The sequence below is a fragment of the Sciurus vulgaris genome (genome assembly GCF_902686455.1).
Source record: "Sciurus vulgaris genome assembly, chromosome: 3".
Taxonomy (NCBI): domain Eukaryota; kingdom Metazoa; phylum Chordata; class Mammalia; order Rodentia; family Sciuridae; genus Sciurus; species Sciurus vulgaris.
In genome coordinates this window covers 107,678,483-107,700,255 of record NC_136463.1, presented here as the reverse complement: position 1 = coordinate 107,700,255, position 21,773 = coordinate 107,678,483, and the positions used below count along the sequence as shown (strand labels likewise).

The 21,773-nt window shown below is 40.7% G+C and overlaps 2 protein-coding genes across 6 annotated transcripts in view; one reads left to right on the top strand and one right to left on the bottom strand.

The window, feature by feature from the left end:
* Positions 1-4,646: 4,646 nt before the first annotated feature.
* Positions 4,647-21,773, bottom strand: part of FMNL2 (formin like 2) — a 289,840-nt gene continuing 272,713 nt past the window's right edge. The window contains 10 exon segments of the mRNA XM_079133275.1: positions 4,647-6,662; positions 8,684-8,730; positions 12,421-12,544; positions 13,188-13,286; positions 15,108-15,209; positions 16,129-16,292; positions 18,432-18,561; positions 20,043-20,123; positions 20,231-20,299; positions 21,323-21,557. Coding sequence (XP_078989401.1) covers positions 6,624-6,662; positions 8,684-8,730; positions 12,421-12,544; positions 13,188-13,286; positions 15,108-15,209; positions 16,129-16,292; positions 18,432-18,561; positions 20,043-20,123; positions 20,231-20,299; positions 21,323-21,557 — 1,090 coding nt within the window. The 3' untranslated portion in view covers positions 4,647-6,623.
* The window catches only part of LOC306657358 (uncharacterized protein), a 28,071-nt gene continuing 12,966 nt past the window's right edge, over positions 6,669-21,773 (top strand). For 2 of the 5 annotated variants that reach the window (XR_013762766.1, XR_013762767.1), the window contains exon 1: positions 8,737-10,461. Coding sequence is in view for 2 of the 5 variants with exons in the window: in XM_079133294.1 (XP_078989420.1) it covers positions 10,332-10,461 (130 nt within the window). In the remaining 3 variants the exon portion in view is untranslated. Of the gene's footprint in view, positions 7,423-8,736; positions 10,462-20,967; positions 21,317-21,773 lie in introns of those variants that run through there. The other 3 variants (XM_079133294.1, XR_013762768.1, XM_079133295.1) reach the window with 3 other exon arrangements.

Genomic DNA, 21,773 nt, shown 5'->3' with positions numbered 1-21,773 from the left:
GTATATTAGTCAACAATTCTGGCAACAAAATTGCCTAGACTTAATTTTCGAGGTCCCATTTTAATGATAGATGAGATTGTTAATCATGTCCAACACTTGACATGGAAATCAATGGCAAAAATCTTTAAAACATGCATATATGATACTGGGAGATATACTCGTGATACTTCACAAGAGAATTTAGAATCTGTAAAACATTGTTTTAATTACTTCCAGAATTGATGATTTTTAAAGTACAGCTTTCAAAAAAGTTTTGATTTTTCTATTTAAATAAAAAGTTATTGATGTTTTAGCATGTCCTCAGAATAGATTTCTGTATTTTTTATAATCTTACCACATCTTCAGATTCCTCTAAGATATAAATTCAACTATAGTTCACCCATGCAAATTATTTGATCTAACAAGACAACAGTGCAACTCAAAACACATCTTTCCTATAAAAGATGTAAATGAAGTGACTCATCTAGTTGCCAGATAGATTGCTTATGATCTGAAGGTACAGGTGATGGGAGATTTTATTAAACAGTTTTCTGTTGATATTTTTAACTTACTAAGGCTTCAGTTTGGGTAAAATCTTGGTATATTGGTTCTATTAGTATGTTCATACAAAATCATTTTATGTTCAGAAAATAGGAATTTATACTTTTTAATTAAAACTCAGACTTAAAATGTTGAAGGTTTATTTTCCCCCTTAATAACACTATTATATGAATAACTAAATAATGTTCACTAATACTTTTAATGTAGTTAAAACCAGGATCTCAAAAATTGTTCTTATTTTCTCCCTGTCCATACTTTTCATGTTGGAAAAAAAAAAATTGAATTTGTATGAGAAGTTAGAAAACTTAACCAATCAGGTATTAAGAATTATTTACAATCTAAGTGAATTTAAATAATGTAGTACTCTTAAAAGCCGTGGTCCTATCATATTTTTAACATAAAAGTAGTTTTTATGCTGCCAATTTGATAATGACTGATCACAAATATTTCTTTTGACTTTTGCTTCATTGAGCCTGACTTTACCTAACTACAAATATAATAATGGTTTTCCTAAATGAAGGCAATTCATAGTGGTAGGATAAAGAAACTAAAAATTCCTGAAGTATCTTCAGTGTACTGTTTATCTGGAAAATGTTCATAGTTTCAAACTACAGAATCCATAGTTTTCATTCAGTCATAAACTTCAGTAACATACTTACTCCAAGAAATGTTCAGATGCTTCTCTTTTTTCCTTTCAGTTCCAATGCTGAAAGCTAGGCATTAAGAAGCCACTTTTATTTTTGTATCCATAAATGGGGAACCCTTCAAATAAAAAAGTTTAAAGCTTGGATTCTATATAAGGAAGAGACTCGTTTTTAATCAAATAGTTATTTAAGGGAGAATTATGATGGCTTTTTTAAGTTTATAGAACATTTGAGTATAATATGTAGTTTATAATTGAAAAACTAAATGTTTTGAAAACTAAGTACTTTAGATATGAAAATGAAACAAAGTACTTTAATTCCTTAAATCTCGGTATTTAATTTTTTCTTTTGAGGATGTCTGTCATTTCCGGATAGATTTTAATTTAGTTAGCCTTACTGCTGTACTTTAAACTGTACTCACTGGGCATGGCGGAGCCACCTACAATCCCAGTGACTTGGGAAGCTGAGGCAGGAGGATCGTAAATTCAAGGCAAGCCTCAGCAACTTAGGGAGACCCTGTCTCAAAATGAAAAAAGGCTGGGGATCTGGCTTACTGGTTAAGCACACCTGGGTTCCATCCCTGGTACCCATATAAGCCACTCATTTTACATAAAAGCAAAATAACATGATTTATTTTCATGGAACTGTGTTCTACGAGGCTTTTTTTCTCATTCTGTGCTTCTGATCATGTTATATACCAGTCTAGTAATTCTTACCTTATTTCATACTTTGCTCTTAAGATTTCTAATTAAGTGGTAGTCATGTAAATTCATTCTTCGGCAGGGATTTGTCCTTTTTCATTCACTGCTGTTATATATCCCTGTGAAGTAGGACAGTGCCTGGCACATAATAAGCACTTAATGAATGTAAAATATTAGTTGATACATGTACTCATTCAGCAAATGTACCATCATGTTTATTGAAGGGCTTCAAAGGATATCACTAACCCACAATTTAAGCTTCATTGAAATACATCTACAACTAGTCTGGTGATTGTACCTTAACTTACTCCAGAAGTGTCCAAAAGTTTCTCACTGAGAACATAGGAGTGATTCTAAGAAAAATTAATCATTTCAGGCTATTTTTGAATAGAGAGGCAGCCACTCCCATTTATTGGCACTAACTTAAAGGTTAGGTGGGAAGTAAGCAATGGTTTTGCTTCAACTGCCCCAACACTCAGCCCTTCCTTTAAGTCTACCTGATGGAAACTCAAGTTCCTTAATGATAGTAAATTACCTTCTTAAGCTTGCTTTATAGATTTTGAAAGGCTTATAATTCTCAATAGGCTCTAGTTCAAGGCCTCATACTTTAAGTGACTAGTAATTGACCATTAATTTGATGGTAATTACCCTAGTATAAAGTTGATGTTTACATTTCAGAGGAACTAGCCAATCTCAACTCACCCCACCTCTCACCTCTATGGAAACAGTGAGTGACTGGCTAAATCACATCAGATTCAAACTAAGCCATTTCTTGATGCTATTCAATGCTGTTCCTTCGGTCATATAAGTGTGTTATTTATAAACAGTTCTTTTTTTTGGGGGGGGAGTCCTGCCTACAAATATTTTTGGTAGGTGTTCGTTTTCTTGCCTACCTCTACAACTGAAGAAAGGACTTACTCTGAAAGGTGAGTAACAGGAGGAGCAAGGTTTTCCCCATTTGTAATTGCCAGGTTTTCACATCTGTACAGTTATATATCATACCTTTTGTAAATATAATTTAGTAGAAAAATGGCATATTTTACTAAATGAGTTGGATTTGTGTCAACATTTTTCTTTAAACACCCCTCAGGCAGTAGTTCTGAGTTGTTAAATGCCCACATCCTGTTTTCTCAGTGTAATATCTGCTTAAAATAACCCTTAAAAAAGAAAAAAGAAAGATCAAGACCTTCATGCGTTTCTTGCTTCCAGTTTTTTCTTGGGACTAGGTGGATGTTTATTTATAGAGATGGAAAACAATCCTGTATGTACTGTGCTGATTCATCTTTGTAGACATTTCTGATAATAAAAACTAGAAAACAGTGCATTAGGGCTATCAGAAGAGTTTTGTTTTATCAAATACTAAAGTTAATAGGTATGTGAATTGTAAAGCCACTAATTAAAAAAGTATCACATCTTCTTCTTCCATTGTCAAATTAGATAATTATGCAGATAAAAACCCAGTATGTTGAACACCAAAGCAGAGTCAGTGATGATCCATTCTGTATCTAGCAAATTGTGTCAGGAAGGTCACTGGACGTTGCAGTGAAGTTTAGTGTTGGAGTATGGGAAATAGGGAACACAGTGGTACGTAGTTCTTTGTCATCAGTAAACATTTTAAAAAGCAGATGTTGGGGTGAAGGTATAGCTCATGTACCAGACCCTGGGTTCAATCCCCAATACCCCACCCCACAACCACAAAACACACAACTTATGTCTGCCGTATTTCACCTTATTATATTTGGGGTTTGAAAACTCTGAATTTCTGGAATATTAAATAAAGGCCTTCAAAATCTTATACCATTAGACAGTTGTCCAGGCATAAAACAAAGTGGAGATTCTTGTTGCAGAATTCAGTTTTCCTCCCTTTTATAAAAACTCATCCACATTGTGTAACTGGTATAGGGTAAAGTGCACTGAATTGGGAACCAAGAAACAAGGCTTGTACAGGCTCTTCAACCGACTAGATTTTGACCCTAGACAAGTCGATTTTTCTTAGTTGGTTTCCTTTAGGTATGACAGTGCTAATAAGTATTTCTCAGGCTTGTTGGGAGGATTAAATAAGATCATTGCATAAAATCTGTAAATAGCCAAGTGTGGCAGATCTAAAGTACAAATGATGGTGTGAGAGAATTATTTATTATAACAGCAATTCCTTAAGCAACTAATTTTATTTTAAGCCACTTGGAATATCCTCTAAAATATTTCTTGCTTCCAAAAAAGAATATAATGTTACAGATTTTTCTGATGACTTATTACAAATACCAGTATATGTGTGCAGTAGGCCTAAGTGGGGTTGACAGGTGCTTAACCTCTATATGGTCTACAGATGACCTGATTAAATTTGGAGGATAGTGTCTTCACCAAAGGAGAATGTTCTCTCTCTAGAAGCAATAAGTTTATAAATACAAATTTTAGAGACACATCCCTCACTACTAATAGCCATTTTGTTCCTACATTCCATTAAGCAAGTGTCCGAGAATTCATAAAGCAAGCCAGGCACAGTGATGCACGCCTATAGTCTGAGCTACCACAGAGGGTGTGAGAGGAAGATCTCAAGCCCAGGAGTTTGAGACCAGCCTGGGCAATATAGTGAGACCCTCATGTCAAAGGGTCGATACAAAGAACTCTTCCTAATTACCAAGTATCTTTGGATTCTGAGTTCAAATAGTAAGAATATACCTGTTTCTAGAGAAGAAGGTCTCAGTAAAACTACTAATCTCCCCCTAAAATTTACCATTTAAGATTATGACACATTACAGAATAGTAGTGTAAATAGTTTATTTGCTTTTGTGGCGTGGAAAGACCAGAAAAGTAACATGAACTGCTTTTATAAAACATTTCTAATATTGCTAAGAAGCAGGCCCATTAATAGACAAACAGAAAAGAACATGCCAACATTACTGTCTATTTGTATATTAATAGACAATTATTTTTTAACATGCATGTCAGCTTTGAGCTTTGGAGAAGAGCTGCATTGTGGTAAAGGTCCAATTATTTGCCTTGCATGTCATGGTCAATTTGCTATTTTCCTCAAAATGAATGTTGACATAACCCAAAGACAAAATCTTGGCATGTTCTTTTTTAAAGTACATGTGGAAATGCTCCAGCAGGTGGCAGTTTAATCTGTAAATAGGTATGCTAAAGTGAAATGTGATAACTGATCCCTAAGCCGTCCTTGTAGTTAAATATATATTAAAAAAAAAAAAACTATAAGTTAAAATAACATTCAGATTGTATAGCATAGGCTGATGCATTTTTAAACAATATTTACAATATTACCCAGAATCTTAGGTGGGAATTAAAGAGAAGTGTAAAAACCATAAAAAACTGCACCAATTTTATAGCAAAATATCTGTACATTTAAAAAGAGATCATATAACTACACATTACCCAAGGAAAAGGGATCTTCACCAACGGGTTCACATAAGCACAACATAAAATAAATTCAGTGGTTAAATACTATACAATAAACTTTACAATTAATATACTGATGTAATATGCCAAGAAGGTAAGCCAGAAGCAGGATGTATATTATGAAAAATACAAATTTCGCTTCAGTCCAGTTTTTGACTTTGGAATGGAACAAGTGCCTTGCTAGAGAGGAAGGAAGTTTAACAATGACTTAGTTGAATCTAGTCCCATTGCCTATTCAAATTTAATACTAATGTTAATATTTTTCAACAACAATTTCAATTCCTCATAACTGGGAAATACATGAACAATTTACAAAAGGAAAGAAAAGCCCTGCGATTGTCGGAGGAGAATAAGGCCAGGTTCCTAACTTTACTCTGCTAACAGACATGATCTTGAATGCTTGTTGATAGAGCTAGTAAACTTCTCCCTGACTAGCAAGGCATCAATTTCTATTCTCAGGATTGACCCATAAAAGTCCTCAGAAATCCTAATACCGATAACTGAGATGTTAATTTTAGTGTTAATTAATAAATATATTTGCATAATTTAAAAAGCTGCCTCTAGCTTAAGAACACAGTAATGCAAATAAGTCCTATTCAACATTTTATGCCATCGTCATCCTGGATCTCATACCAGTGACTGTCTCTCACAGGGTATGGCATTCTCACACAGAAGTGGTAGAAAGTGAAACGAGGCAGAGCTGAGTGACCTCTTGTGCCACTACAGTTGGATCTTGTTTGCATTTTATTGGGGTTTAGTGGTAGAAGGACTTTATGTGACTCCTTCCATGTTGCAAGTCCTCAAAAACACAGTTGATGGATATGGCTGGAACACAAAATTAATTCCTTAAAAGACATCTCGGCAAAGGAAGCCCCAAGCAGATGCATCCATGTTATTTACAACTCATCAGGAAACCAGGGTGGGCCATCATGGCATAAACACAATGGCAAGTAAGAATGTAATGTAAAATTTACATTTTGGTTAAAAACCTGAATAACATACCGGTGTAAAAAGATAACCTAATCAAATCAAATCCTATTGCTTTGATTAATCTGAGCAGGTACTTCCATTTTTAGGCACTTGTTAACAAGGGTTGAAAGGAGAACCCATCATTTTAAAATTCCTATGTATTTGCTAATCTGAGCCCTTAGGAATTATCTGTGTTCAAGGCTGCAGCTAAATAGTAGCACATGAAATTTATATGGGCAGTTTCATTCACGAACACCCTCTATTCATGCAGGCAGGTCTTGGTTTCACATGGATATTTCGGCACCATTAACAGAACGCAAGTTCTGATCATCAAAGCGCCTTCTAACACTTCTCCTCACCGCATCGGCTCTTCGGTATGGTTGGTTTCTAAGATCTGTAAAGAAGAGAGGGCCAATGAAATAAAAGCAACTTTTAATATGCATCTAAGCAACACAAAGGCCAGTTGGCAGCCAATCAAAGCAGCTTGTGTAGAAGAGTCAGCTAATGGGCCCTTCAAACTCATTGAGCATTGAACCAAGGACATACATCTGCCTTAAGTATTTACAATCAAAATAAGATGTAATACTGGTAGGATTCTGGGACATGAGAGAAAAACATAGGATATTTTTGTCACTGGCCAGAGCCTAGCTGAAGTATTATTTTGAAATGTTTCTTCAACTGGTAGCAGCTGTGGCTTGTATTTTTTCTGGAAGCCTGAATGTCAACAATAATTTTAATGAATTTTAAACTAAACTAATAAAACATACTGCCCTGTCCTATCTTATCCTTGAAATTTTAACAAGGAAGGAACCTCAAAGGCCTTAGTTTGCAGATGCAGGTTGTATTGTTTTTATTCCATTTGACTAGCTTGGTTATTATTTTGTGAATTAGAAACATAGTGCTCAACTCACCATTAAATCTAAATCAAAATAATACTCTATTTCCTCAATACTCTTTCCTGCCACCCAGGAGTTCTGTGTGTTTTATCAGCAGGGACAAGCTGTTGAGCTCTCCTCCAGCTTCCAGTTTGTGCTGCTAGCGCAAAGCATTAGTCTGACATTTAAAAAGAAAGCCTTGAGCGAATCAAATCACTGCGTACTAATTCAAGGAGACACTGCTCCAGTGGAATGAAGTGGAATGAAGAGGCAGTTTATGTAAGTCCGGGTATGAAGGCACATTTTCGTGAGTAAGGCAGGTAGCAGAGCCAGCTCCTAGCCTCCTCGGGATGGAGGGAAGACAAATGGAAAAAAAAAAATAAAGCAGGCTTCTCATTTCCCTTATGTAATTTTAGTATGTGTTTTCCTTTTATGAACTTAGTGTTGTTGACTTCTGCTAGGAAAAAAACTCTACAAAGAAACACGGAATTAAACCAAATTTAATCTTTTTTGTCCCTTCATCTACTCGGTAAATTGAAAATGGAGACTATGAGCCAACTGGCCCACAGGATATATGTCCTACTGCAATCCCTGACCTGCTATTTTTTTGGGGGGGAGGGGGAATACTGGGTATTTAACCCAGGGTGCTTTACCACTGAGCTACATCCTCCAGCCCTTTTCAGTCCGCGTCACTAAGTTGCTAAGGCTGGCCTCAAACTTGAGATCCTCCCATTTCAGCCTCCTGAGTCTGGGATTATAACAATGGCATTCACCATCATTCCCCTATATTTTTAAATACACTTATTAGATACCTAAATTAGTAATTAACATATAAACTAGGATTTCTGACTTTTCTTGAAATATAAGAAAATCAGTCAATGTTGGGTCCAAATTCCTACATGGTAAGATGCTGAAGCTGAGTGGGACTGAGTCATCCTCGAAAATTCAACATAGTTCCCCTCAGGCCTGTTACCTTCCTGTTCCTAAATTGGTGGAATTTGTGATCCTCCCCTATTCCTCTAAATTCAAGCAAAGTAGTCCCTGCTCCTTAGCCCAAACTGATAAATTTGAAGGTCAGAATTCCATGCTAGACTAAGAATGTCCAGCTCTGTGGTTCCTGAGTTCATTGAGAAATTAGTTCTAAAGATTCTACTCTTTTCAAAGGCTGTATATTGTGTTCCTGGGCCAGGACCTGCTATTGACTTCCAAAACAAAATGGAGTTATCTGAATAAAGTGAAAGCCAATCAGAGGATAAGGGAAGGACAGCCTAGCACCCAGAACAAATACAGTGACCAAGAAATACCCTTGCCCAAGCCATCACACACAGCAGGCTGGGAGAGTCCAACAGAGAGGTTCAGCCTCACATCATGGAATGTGAGATACAAAAACTTCTCCCTGGTCAGATTCTCACCAGTATTACCCTTCGCCACAAATTGAAACCACTGATGTGCATACAGAGAGAGGAGGAAGCTAAGTAAAAAGTGATGCTTGCCAGCTCTGTGTATCCTCCACCACCGGTGTGCTAGAAGAAATCCTTACCCTCGAGTGAACATTTGGAAATTTAGTGATATTATTCTTCTTTAAGGCTAAACAGAAAAAAACAAAAACACAAAATGATGGTTAAGTAAAAATGGGATGAAAATGGAAAGCAATTCAACTTAGTGCCTAATATTCCTGGGCATGTTAGCCAATGGAGAAGAGAGCAGGAGGCCATTACCACAAGTAGTGTTAGATAAAACAGGGAGAGGATCAGTGTGGCTTCCCACCCGAGCTCTCTGACCACACAGTTCCAAGCTGCTTTGAAGATTGGCCCCAGAAAGACAGACAGTTCAGCAGCAAAACTGACAGCAAACATAGCCTAAGCAGATGACTTTCCAGCCGGTTAATAAGCACTGGTAGGTAAGCACACTGCAGAGCAGACAATGACACAAAGACACAAACATAACAAGCACAATTTGCAGGATAGTTATGCCACAAGAAAAATACTGACCCAGTTCCATGTCAAGTAATGGCTACTTTCACACAGTGCACTCTTGTCTATTATATTTTCTAGGTATAAAAAGAAATTTGTTGCTTTTTAAGTATCAAGAAATAAGCCTTGGAAGTCAAGTATTGGAAAATTTTGACCATTTTTTGATTCTAAGTAGTATATTCTGATAGGGTTTTTATTTTTGTTTTTGTTTTTGTTTTGGTGGGGATTGTTTGTTTGTTTGTTTGGTAATGGGGATTGAACCCAAGGGCACTTTATCACTGAGTCACATCTCCAGCCCTTTTTATTTTTTATTTTGAGACAGGGTCTCATTAAGCTACTGAGGCTGACCTCAAACTTGGGATCCTCCTGCCTCGGCCTCCAGAGTCACTGGGATTACAGGCGTGCTCCACCACACCTGGCCTGATGAAAGGTATTTGCTATTAGTATTTCTAGTGTCACTACCCTGATCACAGAGGCGGGTCCACACGTGGCCTCATCACAGATGAAATGCCCAGGTTGACATGTAATAGAGCCACCAGTGAAGAGGCATGAATATGATGGTGGGGAGCACTTAGTCCTTTGTTTTCATCTCCTGCCTTGCAGCTTTGCTTCAACATTGAATTGCTGATTGCTGAACTTGAGCATGATACTGAATAGGGGTGACATGCCTGGGGTTGGGATGCTGTGAGGCTGTGAATTGCCAAGATCAGCACATATAGGCTGCTGGGTTGAAAGGGCTCACCGTGCAAAGCTCACAGCATGAGTCTCACATGCAATGGCCTGGGAGGAGTTACGAAAGGCCCAATTCACAGCCATGCACAGTTCGGTTCCTTTAGTAAATCACTGGGCAGCTCTCAAGCCCTTTTCATTTCTGAGCACTTTTGTGTAACAGGTAATCTAATGATCAAAGTATGTTAAGGAAGCACAAAAAGGGGTCAGTTTGATATATGTAGACCTATTAGTGTGTGGTGAGTGCTCAAATGTTTGCTCTAGCAGTTATTGTTACTGTCATTTTGTGTTCAAAGATACAGTCCCAAAATCTTATAAGCAGTCTACTTGGTTCCAAGCCTGATTCTCAAAGAAGTGCTCTATTTTCTGAAAACATCTGCAGGTAGTTCTATTAACTGTCACACACCCAGGCCATCACGGCGACGTGGACATGTGTGTGTACAGAGAGTGGCGGTGAGTGGGCAGCGATGACGGAAACGCAAAACCATGCAGCAAGCGGACAACACAACAAGCACCACGAAGACGGCAGTGCCATGCTGGCACAGAGATGGCTCCCACAGACACACACGAGGACATACAAGGTCAAAAAACCTGTGCAACCTTTCAAGAACATCAGGTGAGAAAGAGGAATAGTTTAGTAATGGTACTCCTCAGTGAGAACGGGTTCGCAGAAGAACCGAGAGCCACGCTTGGCGGTGCGAGCAGTAAAGGGCACAGTCTTCAGCACTGCATTGAAAACGAGCCAAACACAAACAGAAGAGTGAGGAGCAAGTCGCCTGCTCAGCTGGCGGTTAGTGCGTTGTTAATCATACCTGGGGAGGCGGGAAAAGGCGAAGGCAGTCTACACCCGGGTTAGCTCGTGAAAGTTGAAGAGTTAATGAGGGGCTTGAGGGGGGCAGAAAGAGGAAACGACTCCAAGGAGAATAAAAACTACTCTCTCGCCTGCCCTGCAGGTGAACGATCTAGATCTGGAGAATGAAAAATATACATTCCATTCATTGTAGAAAGTCAGGTGTCACGAGGACCGAGGACATACTGGCGCAAACAGGGCTCCAAGTTCTTGGTGTGCAAGGTCACACATCTCACTACCGATATATTAATCTCACGGTGGCACGGAGACAAAGAGGTGCTTACCGAGGTGGAGGGCTATTCCTGGTCTTGCTCAGAGTGGAGTTTCTCCCCCATTGTGGAGGAGGAGAGGGCAAATGCCAGACCACGGGGACCTTGCATGAACCAAGAAGGTTCTGGGTTCTTCTTATCTGCAGCTCTGTGCGCTGCAGGCCAAGGGCACACGTGTGCACCATGAGTGGAGAACACCGCTTGCATCGACCACCTCCCTACCCACTCAGAACTTACGCTGCTTGAATCTCAGCAAGGAAGGCTTTACTGACCTCCTTTTTATCTATCTAATCTATCTATATATCTACTTAAATTTTCGCAATTTGGGATTCCTAGTTATAATACTAACCAAACTACAATGAGAAATAAAAGTCTAGGAATTATATTTTTTGAAAATTAGGCCAACTGGGGATATGTGAACAATAACTGTGCATTTGATATTAAGGAACTGTTAGCTTGGGGAATATGGTAATGGTACTGTGGGTACACAGTACTTATCTTTTAATGATACAAACTGAAATATTTGTAAATGAAATTATAGTCTTGAGCATGCATCCAAAAATTCCAAAGTTTGTATGGGGGTGGGGTGGGGCAATGGTTATAGCACATATACAACAAGAATGGCCATGATTGGTAATTGTTGAAATGGGTGAGGAGTACATGGTCACCCAGCACACTCAAAGTACGCTATACTTCAGCACATTTTTAAAACTTACCACAATAAAATGCGTAAAGTATCTTTGAAGCTGATAAGCGGCATTCACACATAAGAGGCGTGAATGAAACGTTACTTGCTATTACCACCAAAAGACTGTTACTCAAGTTATCATCCTGATCGGTAAAAAGAAGAATGGAAACCCAAGAGAACTGGTTCAAGCAGCAAGCATTAAGCTAGAATTTAATCAGACAAGAACTAAGCTAGGTAAGACAATTCCTAGTTGATAGAATGATTAGTCCCTCATTAAAAGCCTGTTGCCTCATCCAAAGTATGGACCCCTGATTTCCTATTGACTTCAGCTACTTTCAATGAAAAAGGAGGCTTTTCGAGACCATGCTGAAAAATCTGCCTGGACTGCGGTTAGTATAGAGCTGAGTGGATTTTGCCCACAATATTTATTATTCAAGCAGGTGGGCAAGAGTGGTCACCAGGAGGAAAATGGAGCATGATGAAAAATCAAAAATGATGGAAAACCATTAGGAGGAGACCTACTGAAAGTACAAAGTTCAAATGACAATGAAAAATAAAGATTTCCCAGAGAGCGGTGGGCAGCACACATGCTACTATATGTATACTTCAAATTGGAGCATGGCGTCTCTCTGCTTGATTCCGAATCTAAGGAACATCCACTAAAGAACTTGCCAACCCTGATCAAACAAAGTTGCAATATCTGCCTGTGGCCCAGTCTAGGGGAGGCCAGCAGGATCTCCTGGGCCACAGGGAGGAAGTGTCCTTTACCTGTGATGATGTCTTCAATGGCACCATCTTTTCCCTCATACACATGTCTGTTATCCTTAACTTGTCGCCTTCTTAACTCCGCAATTAACTCTTGCTGCTGCCTCTTTGATTTATGGGAAGGAGACTGAGAAGAAAGAAGGGCAGAGATTAGTGGGACCAGCACCCATTGGGAGTTTAAGAAAATATAAAATGTACCAGAGCTTTATGTACTTTAATAAGTAGCCTTGGTCAAAAATACAGATAATACCATCCCAACATTATGCTCAAATGCAGAAAAACTCAGGAAGCTTCTGGGAAGACAACGGAGACCCTCATCCAATAATACACAAGGCCACACCAGGCAGCATGGGGAAGACTGAGTTCTATGGCCACAGAAACAGCTGGAAACAATCATGGGCCAGATGTCTTCAGTTTTGGAGCAAAGGCTGCTGGCCTCTTTCTTTACCTGATGCTGCCCTGCATGAAGACACCCTCCCAATCCTAGCCAAGGTCTGGCAGATGAGGTTGCACCTGCAATGTCACCATGGAGTCCTCTAGTCACTGGTTACCTGGCTTGACCTCTCTGTACATCCAACTAAGATTTAAATCCAGATCTCTACGAACTTGGCAATGCTACCCAAACATGCTGTAGCCCTCTTTCCAATGGCTGCTGAATGAAGTAACCAGTGAACAAATTACCACATGCCAGGCTCCTGTGTTCATTAGCTTGTTCCCCCTCCACCACTTGCCTCACCTGGAGCCCAGCTCAGGAGCCTAGAGCTTCTTACCTTTGGGTCCTGCTGCTCCATCAGAGCTTCTTGCTCCAGCAGTTTTTCCATGAGTGCTTGTTCCTGCTTTTTCCTCAGTTCGTTTTCTTCTTCTGCTTGCTGGGCAAGTAAACCAAAACAAAACGAAGGAAAAAAAAAAAAAAAAACACAATGGAAATGACCACAGTCAGTCTTCCAGAATCTTTAGTGGGGAATTGGAGCAAATGGAAGAAGATCTGCACTTCATGAAATAATTCACTCTGATTCTGGGTTTCACTGTCCAGCAACCAAACATCCTTAAAAGCTGGTAGCTGATATTCACGTCATTTGGTAGTTCATTCCACGAGATCCTCTCCCTGCTCAAAAGGTTTCTGAGCCAGAGCCCCACAGATCTGCTGAGACCCACCCTCTTGGCAGCTGTGCTCAGTGATTTTCGTGTGCATTTGCTTTGCTTCCAGAATCTGTCCAACTAACTGTAAGTTCTCTGAAAGCAGGATCTAAGATCTCTCTGCCTTTTGCCCATTATTGAGGGCTCCAGTCCCTTTTAGGGGCTTCACCAGAGTGATACTTTGGACCTCTGTCCCAATACCTCACTCCTTCCTGAGGGAGGCAGAGTGCCTAATCTGATCATTTGGGACAATAAACTGAACAAAATTAGCCTTCCTGGTCACTCCCTCCCTTCAAGCCAGCTCCCCTGAGGAGACTTCTGTCAATCTGTGAACTGAGGGATAAGTCATCTATTTAAATTAGGACTGAAGTATAATTTCACAGATCCACATCCTCCAGCCCAGTTTTTAATTAATAATACGATTTATATTTTGATCTCTATTGCTTTTAAGTTTCCTTTTGGTTTGTACTCAGGAAAAGAGGGATGATGTCCTGAAATCCAAACATCTGTCCACAGAGTGCCAAGGGGGCTCAGACTGAGAGGCCCTTCAGCCCATCAGGGCAGGAAGAACATCCAAAACATCACTGCCTGACCAGTGCCCCACCAAGCCAAGGAAAAATGAGAGGTGGAAGAGGGCATTCAGGCTGTGACCATGACACCCCCAGGTCACCAAAGGCTACTTCTCTTCTCCTCTGGCCGCACATGTGGCCACTAAAGCCTCAGGCTTTGAGACCAATCCCAGCCACTTCCCAGCTTCTCTTACACAGTTGCAAAAGAGCATATATTTTGTCTTTTGACTTTAGATTTAAAAGTTTTTATGTGAAGTACTATCATGGCTCCTAACAAGAACCATCTGCAGCTCACTAGACCTGCCAGCCAAGGGACCCCAGCAGGTGGTGGCCGGTGACCTCCTTCCTCACAGTTCCCTGTGACCAGTGCATAAGGTCCATGCTCAGTCTATACTTGTCCTTACTGCCAAGGACACACCCTACCACTAATACCTGAGATATCACTACTACATTCAGCCATGCTGAGAAGAGACAGTTAAATATTTTGACATTTGAGTAAATGCCCAAGGAAGAGTCTCCAAGCCCTTGCCTAGGCCAGGATTAGCACAGCGGCTTTCCCTGAGCTCAGCTGGAGCGTGCCTTTGTCATGGTCCACAGTTTGCTGGGTTGAACTATCAAGTAACTCAGGTGGGTGGGAAGCTGATTTTCTAAGTGCTTCAACTTGCATGTTTGGGTCAATAGTCAGCAACAGGCCAGCAATGGTCTTGGAGCATCTCGCCTGCCCCAGCACCCAAGAGCTTCTGTTTGCTGACTGAGGTCCAGCCTTGACTCAATGGAGAACAGGATCCTTGTGGACTCAGGGCCATAGAGCTATCAGCCTCCACAGGACCAGAGAGCTGTCTCTACCCTGACAACCCAGATCTTCTACCCAACAGAAGCAGGAGGCCTCTGGAGGCAGCTGGGGCTCAGACATGCCTGAAAGAGGGCACCTGCATGACTAAGAATGACAGGGAGGGCTCTGCAGGACACCTTCCTCCTGATTACCTTGTAGGCTTTCACAAACCGGACGAAGACGGGAAAGAAGACCGATGGTGGTGTTGTCTTAGGGTTTTCTCCAAAATATTTCACTACATCATCAAAGGCATCCTATGAAGAAGCAAATTTCTCTTGAATCTCATTAGTTCCAACATTTGAACCAGGTGCTTTGGAGGAAAAACTGAAGAAAGCGGCAGCTAGAGACACAGTGCCTCAGCTTCTCGCCCCTGTGGCCTCCCTCACCTCCCTGCAGTTCTCCCAGCCTCCATGTCTCCTCTGATACCCGGTCAAAGGTAATCAGAACCGTGCAAGAGGCGGGTGCAGGAGCTTATCTCTGGGACTTCCGGCCACCTCTACACCTCCTCCCCCAGCACGCAGAAGGAGGGGCTCCCAAGAGATTCCTATGGCCATGGCAGAACCCCTTAGAAAAATAAGGCCGGAAGGGATCTTGGAAGTCTCTGGCTCTCTCGGCACCGCCTCAGCACTCCTACACAGCCCCACATTAGGGGCACTCCACCTCTGCTCGAACTCGTCTGTGATGCAAGGCAGTTCCAAACCGGAGGCCGTTCCACTGTCCCAGCTTTTTCAGTTCCCCTACACTTCGCCTCCCTTTCTTTGATGATGTGCAGTTCGCTATGATTTTTAGGTTTACCTATGTATTGCTGCCCCCCAATGTGGTGTCACACGTTGAGGTCAAGATCTACAGAAACCTGAGACACCAGGAACACTGCTTAGCAGAGCACAGCAAGTGCTCACACCCACTGCTTGAACTGCATACAGAACCCATGCTGGATGGAATCCAGGAGAGAAAGGGAAGAGGGAGGGGCAGGGGACCCTCTACAGAAGAGGGTGAAGACTCCAATTAGACAAGGACAATGAGCAGGGCTAGGGACAATCTGGGAAAGATACCCCTCTAATAATTATTAGCTACTTAAGAAATATACCATCTGCAGGCAGAGAAATGGAGCATTTCTCCCCAAACTCAGAGCCAATGCCACAGGTGGCCCTAGGGGTCCAGCTCGTGGGCTACCTGTGCAATCTTGGCATCATCCTGCAGCTTCTTCAGCTTCGCCTCGTTGTGGAAAATGAACTCCTTCAGCAGCGTGTTGTGGTCGTGCATGGTGTACTCCCTCTTGGTCAAGTCCATGCCCCTCTGCAGCTCCTTCACATCCAGCAGAACATTCTCAAGAGAGACTAACAGAGAAACCAAGGTCTCAGTGAACCTCACAGTCAAAACCACTGCATGTCCACCTGCTGAGCCAAGCTCTCAGTAGGGATCTAAGGGCTTACTGGGACCCTTAGACCTAGTTCCCAGTTTTTAGCACAAAGATACTTTAATATGAATAATTTAGAAAGCACTATCAGGTACTACAATAAATTCTTTCTATGCACTGATTCAGTTGCAACATCAGCCCATTTTGCCAACAAGGAAAAGCAGCAAAAAAGATCTGTGGTCTGTCCTGGGTCACGCAGCTACTAGATGGCAGAGAAGGGGTTCAGATAGCAACCATGGACTCCAAATAACAATTCCATTTCTCTCCCAGGAAACAGCCTGTAGGTCCTCAGCTGAGACAGGCCCAAACCTCTTTTCTTCTCTATCTCTTTTGCATTTCTGTGGTCCTCCAGAAGGGGGCAGCATTTTGTCTTGAACTTAAGTCAAACTGACCAGTAGGATCCAAAGAAACCTTGGACAGTTTCTTTTTGTTAAAGAACCTGTCCTTGTTTCAGAAAATTTTAGCCTTAACTTTTTCATATGCAATAAAACTGTCCAGAACAGGCGCACTCCTGGAGCCTCCTGAGCCAGCTTTCCTGTGGAGGTTGGTGCCACCTCTGGTTTCCCCATTGCCTGACTCAGCTCTGCACATGGATGAATACACAATGCAGGCTGTTTCCCTCACACTAGACACACTGGTTTATTTGTCTTCGAGTCCCTAATACTGCTGACAGCATCAAATATGCAAAAGGCCCTCAACTGTTTACTGCATAAATGAAGGATAAAGATATAAGATATAAAGAATCTGTGTCAGCTCACCTGGGCACCAGAGAGCAAACAGGACAGTTGAACCAGAAAGCCCCAATCTCTTCATTGTCCCCATTGATTTTTTTCAAATGACACTTTCTGGGCCAAACAAAATGTGCTACTAATTAGTAGGTAGGAATTTGCTATTTAACTTTTTTCTTAATTAGAATTATGATGTTTAAGAACCCTAATTTAGACAAAGGAAAACTTGAAAGCAGGAAAACCTCTCCAGCAGAATATAAATTCTGCTACCTGCCTCAGTGGGTCTGTCCCAGCCTGTTCTTCATAATCACAAAATCATTTCCATCTGCCTCTCAGCTTCCACTAGGGCTTCTGCAGCATCTATCCAGACAGCAGTGTATCATTTCACTCATTCCTTTGCTCATTCATTTTTCCCACCATCCAATTTGTCAGGGGTTGAGTGAATTATAAAGATTAATAAAGCCTGATTTTACCCTTAAGAACTAGAGGTTGCAATGGACACACAAACTGTTACAATTAAATTTGATAAATCTTGAACAAGAGGGAAGTATAGAGTGCTCCTTGGTAAGAACACAGAAACAATGGCCATTTAGCCGGGCGAGAGGAGTCACAAAAGAACTCACCCTAAAAGTCTCAGTGTAGGAAACTTAGGGGTAGGCCTCAGGAAGGCTGAAGATTACAAGTCAAAAATTGTGGTGATTAATTCCAAGGTCAATTTGCATATCACCCCTTTTTCAAACCTGACACTCTCTTGAGATGACATGGTACATTACATAATATAATATATGAGGAGTAGTAGAAAGATGGATTCCAGTATGTTTCTATCACTTTCTATCCGTGTGACTGAAATAAGAAAATGTTAAGTACCATAGCCAAGGAGTAACTAGGAAGTACTGGTAATTTAAATGGTGTTCAGGCAAAAGCAAAATGTTTAGAACTACCACACCTGAGCAAGTGGAATGGCATGAAATAAAATTAAAAGGGTTTTAGGTTTTTTTGTGTGTGTTGCGGGGGAGTGATTCTCAGATTCTCATGCTCATACAATAGCAATAGAACAAAAAGAGCAAGATATGGACAAGGGAAGGCACACGGGCCTCCAAGACCTGGATCTTTATGGAGAAGATGCTGAGAAAGGTCAGCTTCATGCCCACATTTCACAATGGCTCCGGGGAGTCAGTGGCACCATCCAGATGTACAGCAGCTCAGAGCTTTTGACTTCTTGGTCCTGTCTTTTTAAATTGGTCCTGAAATGTCTGCTTAAGAGGGAATGGCTCCCCCATAATTAAAGGCATTAAAAACCTAGGCATAACCTTGACAGCTGAAATTAGTACCTGCAGCAGCTTTTTCCACATAATGAAGCTCATTATAGAATAGAGACACTTGGTGATATTTTTCTTTTACAACATTCGATATATAGTGCAGCAGCGTTTGCTTTCGGTCTGTTGACTTTGTATCTAAGAGCTGAAAACAAAAGGGGGCATGGGTTAGGTGCAAGAGCAAGGATGGTGGGAGGGTCGCCCAGTAGGCAACTGCCCCGAGAAGAAGTCACCAAGCACAGTTGCCCAACAGGCTGGAAAAACATATTCCGAGGGGAGATTCAAGATTCAATGTATTCTTCAATGAACCGGGTGACTGAAGTTTAAATGACCTGAAGATGGCCTCACCAGGGTATATACTCAACATTAAGGTTTACCCTACTTCCATGAACCACCACCCAGCATCTGCTATCCCTCCTCTCCTGGTTTAAAAGCAAGAAGACTTAAGTTTAGTGGCAGGTGGGGCCAGTGGGGGGTGTGCAGGTGCACCCAACGATATAGGGCTTCTATGCTGCACCCTTGACACTCATCTCAGTTCCTCTCTTATTCCCTATTTTCTGGTGCCCCAAACAGAGAAAGCCAGCTCACTGTATTTTTCTTGTCATTCCCTAGACAATACAGAATAATAGCTATTTGCAGAGCATTTATATTGTTATATATTATAAATTATCCAGAGATGATTTAGAGTATAGGTGGGGATAGTCTAAGGTTTTGTGCAAATCCTACCACATTTTATAGAAAGGACTCAACTGTCTAGCGATTATGGTATCCACAGGAGTCCTAGAACTGATTCTGCCACATATACTGAGGGACAATATACATGGAGCTGACCACGGTCTTCTGAGGGCCAACACTGTGACTGGACACTCCCAAATAATTGCATCTCTGCCAGCCAGGGAGTCTGCCCATTGTCCTCCCTGGTCAAGGGAAGCTCCATAAGCCTGCACAGCCAGGACAAAGTTCCATGGAGGATCATCTCTCATACTATTCATATAAATCATATGACTGCAAGAAGGACAGCATCTTTATCCATGAAGGAAAAAAAAATGTTTCTAGAAAATACAGAAAAGATTTGAAAACTTAGAAAAAAATTCCTAATTCCATCTACTCTCTCTATTAGTATTTTAATCCATTTCCATTCAGTCTTCTATATTACATATTTACCTAGATGGAATTAAACCATACCTGCAATTTATACGCTGCTTTGTTTCCTAAACACAAAATTATCTTTTTCTCTGAAAATTCTTCACAAGTATTCTCACAGCTGAAGAATAGTTCATTATACTACTGTTTCAGCGTTTAGTCATTTCCCACAATAGTGGACACTTAATTTATTGCTAATTATTTGCAATTAAACATAAAATACAACATTCATAATCTAGACTCCTGAGGGCAGATTCCTAGAAATGAAAATAATGAGTGAAAGGGTATATGTATGTCTAAGGTTTTGAGTCCTTCCTGCCGAATGGTGTTCCAGAAAATTTGTACCAACAGACCCTCCCATTAGCAGAGAATCTTTATCAAATCCTCCCACCCCACTCCCAAGAACAGACTCTCCACTGCAGGACAGTCTCTGCCAGCTGTCTGTCCTCCACACAGCCCTCATATTCCTTCTAGTTCACTCACCAGATCTAAACTTTGAAGTTTAAATCCATAAACTGCTCCTCGTTTACTGCTATTCATATAGTTTCCAAGGGCCAGGATGATCTGCAAAAGAAAGAGAAAACAGAAGTCAATCAGGACAGTCTCTCAGGCCCTGGAAGGCAGCTGACCAGTCAGCTCTCTAAATATGTATACAAGAAAACTTCACTTGCCTCCAGAATTTTCTTGAGTTTTTGGGATGACTTTATAGAGACAGATGCTGCTATAATTGCGTGCAGTTGCTAGATTCCAATCAAAGGAAGGAAGTGGGGGAGAAAAGACATGTTAAAAATGGGAAACTAATTGGAAACTAAAAACTAGCATAGAAAAAAAAACAGTCCTGCATTTCGACCTTGAAGTCTTAATGATGAGATTCTATTTTTCCTTAGTATAACAAATTCAGTTGTCCAGCTAGATCCTAGATAACCATATCATCACATGCAAGCTCTTTTCTACAACTATTTATAGTAATAATATAGAAACTGTTTAATCACAAAATTTGTAACAGGAAAATCTACAACCAATAAGTTGTTCAAAGTTAGGAGTCAAAAGCCTCTCCTGGCAGAACTTAATTCCTTCACTGCCATCTCTAATCACATACAATTTTTGCTTTTAAATTAATGAAGCTGGAGAATGGGAGTTGGAGGTTATATAATACTTTCCAGAAGTTCTCCTAACAGTTTTGAACAGACCTGCTACAATAAGCAGTAACTAACACAAGTTTATTTAAAAATAGAACTGGGAACAAACTGAAGTTTATGACACTTACGTCTCTACCAGATTAACACAGGGAATGAGAGAGAACTGGCTATTTGCACATCACCACAGTCTACTGTTACACTCTTCCAAGGAAGAAAACTCTCATAAAAGCTTATAAGCCTGCTCACTAAAGATATGGATTCTGTTTCAGAAATGAAAGTCAGTCTTGCCAAGACAGTTCTCTTCAGGAGACAACCAAGTTTGAGAAAATGGTTTTCCTTTTCCTCTGTACTGAAGTGTCTTCTGAAATTCAGACATCTACAGACACGGAAAATGGCATTGACTTGGAAGAACAGCAATATGGAAGATGGAACCTCATCATTTTTCAATGTACTTTGCATACAAAATATGAAAAAGATGACAGAAATAAAATATTGATCTAGTAAGTTCTCTAGAGCCTGTTATATTGAGAGCAATTCCAGGAGAGACGGTTTAAAAAAAAAAAAAAAAAAAAAAAGGGAGAAAAATCATCTCTTTGCTCTGCCCCTCTGAATTAGTCCACTTACAGGAGTCAACATCTGAATGCTTTCAGCAAAGTTCCCGATGAAGGCCATGATGGTCATCTTCTGCAGGAGCCTCTCAATCTTACTGAACTGCATCATGAAGCGGTCTTCATCCGACAAGTTCTCCAAGGGTTTCCTTTCCCGTTCATAGAGCCGAAGCACTTTCACCTCATTCTCCGTTGGCAAGAACCTCATCAAACATTCCACAAAGTCTACAGGCAGTGTTTTCAAGTCAAATCTGAAAACAACACGAACAGGTCAATGTTAGAAAACTTACTCTTTCTCCCCACACCTCCATCTGGTCCAGCTCATTCACTACCAACTCAATAAGCCTCAGATGCCCACAGTTGCCTTGTGATTCTACCTTGGCACTGGCTCCTGATCATCAGGTCCCCTAATGGCCCTTCCTGAAAACCTGCATGCACTATGTCATAGCTGCCATCCTCAGTTTTGA